Genomic DNA, 2072 nt, shown 5'->3' with positions numbered 1-2072 from the left:
TCTGATAAGCATTTATACACTTCATCTGATAAGCATTTATACACTTCGTCTGATAAGCATTTATACACTTCGTCTGATAAGCATTTATACACTTCGTCTCATCAGCACGTATACATTTCGTCTGATCAGCACTTCTACACTTCTTCCGGTCACCTCTTCCCTACCGACCCAGATTTCCTCACCGTGTTTGAGAACTTCAGGAAGCTGCAGCGAAACATGAGGAGGAACAACCAAATCCTAGAGGAGCAGTACTTCCACACGTACCCAGTCCTGATGAGGCTAGTGACCGCTCTGGACGTAGTGATCCAGGAAGGAGAGGCGTACCTGAAGCAAGCGAAAGACACCCTGGATGAGGGAAAGAAAGCAATCAAAGGGACGTTCGAAGAGATTGACCAAGTTTTAGGAAAAACATTTAGAGAAAACATGGACATGGTAAACGATAAAATTACGCTCTTCAATAAAACGATGAAAGAAGTACTCCACCAGTATAGGATAAAGAAGAACATAAAGAAGTACACCATCTCGATCCTGATTGTCAAGTTGGTGTTGCTCATTCCTCCTCTTCTCATTCTGGTCGGACTATTGTTGTTCCTATACTTTGTGGTAAAAGGGGACATAGGAGATAGTAGTCATTTTTTTCTGGACCTCTTTGGAGTGTTCAGCGTGTATTTTGGCTTTCTAACGATTGTGATTTTGTTAATAGGGATAGCCTTACTCAGCGCATCGGTCTTGGGTGGGACGAGCTGTATCATCGCAGATCGTGTTTTAAAGAATGAGCTGAACTTTGACGTGTTTAAGGATACCACGATAGATTACTGCCTGAAGAATGAGAATTCGCCCCTTATATCAGAGGACATGCTCCAAGGTATTGTTGATAACGTGAATTCATTCGACACGAGCGAAATGGAGAAGACGGTAAATGAGTACGATGCCTCTTTCAAAGAAATGAAGGAGACGTTCCAGCAAAACACACAGAACTTTGTAAGCTATCTGTGGGTGGTTATTACTAAGCCGAGGAACAACATATATATTAATAACATCCGATTGAATGAGCTTAAGCAGTCCCTCCTGGCAACCAGCATCACTCGTGATAATGTCAAATTTGGCCAATTCACTCTGTGGGGAACAGATGAATACCTGCATCATTTGAATCGCCATTATTTTCCGGATAATCGCTTTGCCCTTTGTTTCGAAAATGAAGAATGTGAGGGGGACGAAAATAAGTTTAACATCAGTTCCAAGTCCTCCATTGATGACGCCAAGTACCGGACGTTGAGGGGTCACGTTAGGCCTAATGTCCACGCAGATGACTTAGACAATGTGGTAAATCTATTCATTTGGAAGTCTCGAATCAGGACGGAGAAAATCTTCTCTGTAGAAGACCTGGACAGCAGCATGACGGAGAAAATAGGGTGGAGCCAGTACACGCCAAGGATTAAAGGAAGAGAGGGTAGAGAACATGAGACCTCCCTCCTGAGGAAGTACCTCGTGGAAGACATTGAAGAACTCAACTTCAACCATGTGATTAGCTTTTTCCAGAAAATTAAACAAAAGTTCGACGCGCTCAAATATATGATCGTTACCAAGGCGAATCAACTAATGAACAACCTCAACTGCAGCAGACTCGTTGGCGAAGTGAAGAACCTGAAGAACCTCTACTGCGACAGTGTCGTCCTTAATATGACACTCCTCTCGGTCGCGCTTATCTCCTTCTCCATCATTTCGTTCCTTCTCTGGTACTTCTTTCTCTTTTTTTGGCTCTACTACCAGATGAAGATGATGTGATGGAGGGAAGCGCCATACTGAGTAGCTCTGGTTATTTCATGTCCAGGTATAAGATAGACGTATAAGATAGACGTATAAGATAGACGTATAAGATGGACGTATAACGTTAAGGTGTAACGTTAAGGTATGAAGTTGAGGTATAACATAAACGTACAAGATTAACGCACAAGATTAACGTACAAGATTAACGTACAAGATTAACGCACAAGATTAACGTACAAGATTAACGTACAAGATTAACGTACAAGATTAACCTATAACGTTAAGGCCCTTTTATGATGTATAAT

At 42.0% G+C, this 2072-nt stretch overlaps 1 protein-coding gene across 1 annotated transcript in view; it reads left to right on the top strand.

Annotated features, from left to right (window-relative positions):
* The window catches only part of C922_04254 (hypothetical protein), a gene marked incomplete at both ends in the record, with an annotated part of 2708 nt that extends 923 nt beyond the window's left edge, over positions 1–1785 (top strand). Inside the window, one exon of the mRNA XM_008819839.1 lies at positions 173–1785. Within this exon, the coding sequence (XP_008818061.1) occupies positions 173–1785 (1613 nt within the window). The remainder of the gene's footprint in view (positions 1–172) is intronic.
* Between the last annotated feature and the right edge of the window lie 287 nt (positions 1786–2072).

This window comes from Plasmodium inui (genome assembly GCF_000524495.1).
Source record: "Plasmodium inui San Antonio 1 unplaced genomic scaffold supercont1.21, whole genome shotgun sequence".
Taxonomy (NCBI): Eukaryota; Apicomplexa; class Aconoidasida; order Haemosporida; family Plasmodiidae; genus Plasmodium; species Plasmodium inui.
Note: the sequence above shows the minus strand (reverse complement) of the source record. Positions and strands in the feature narration are given on the sequence as shown.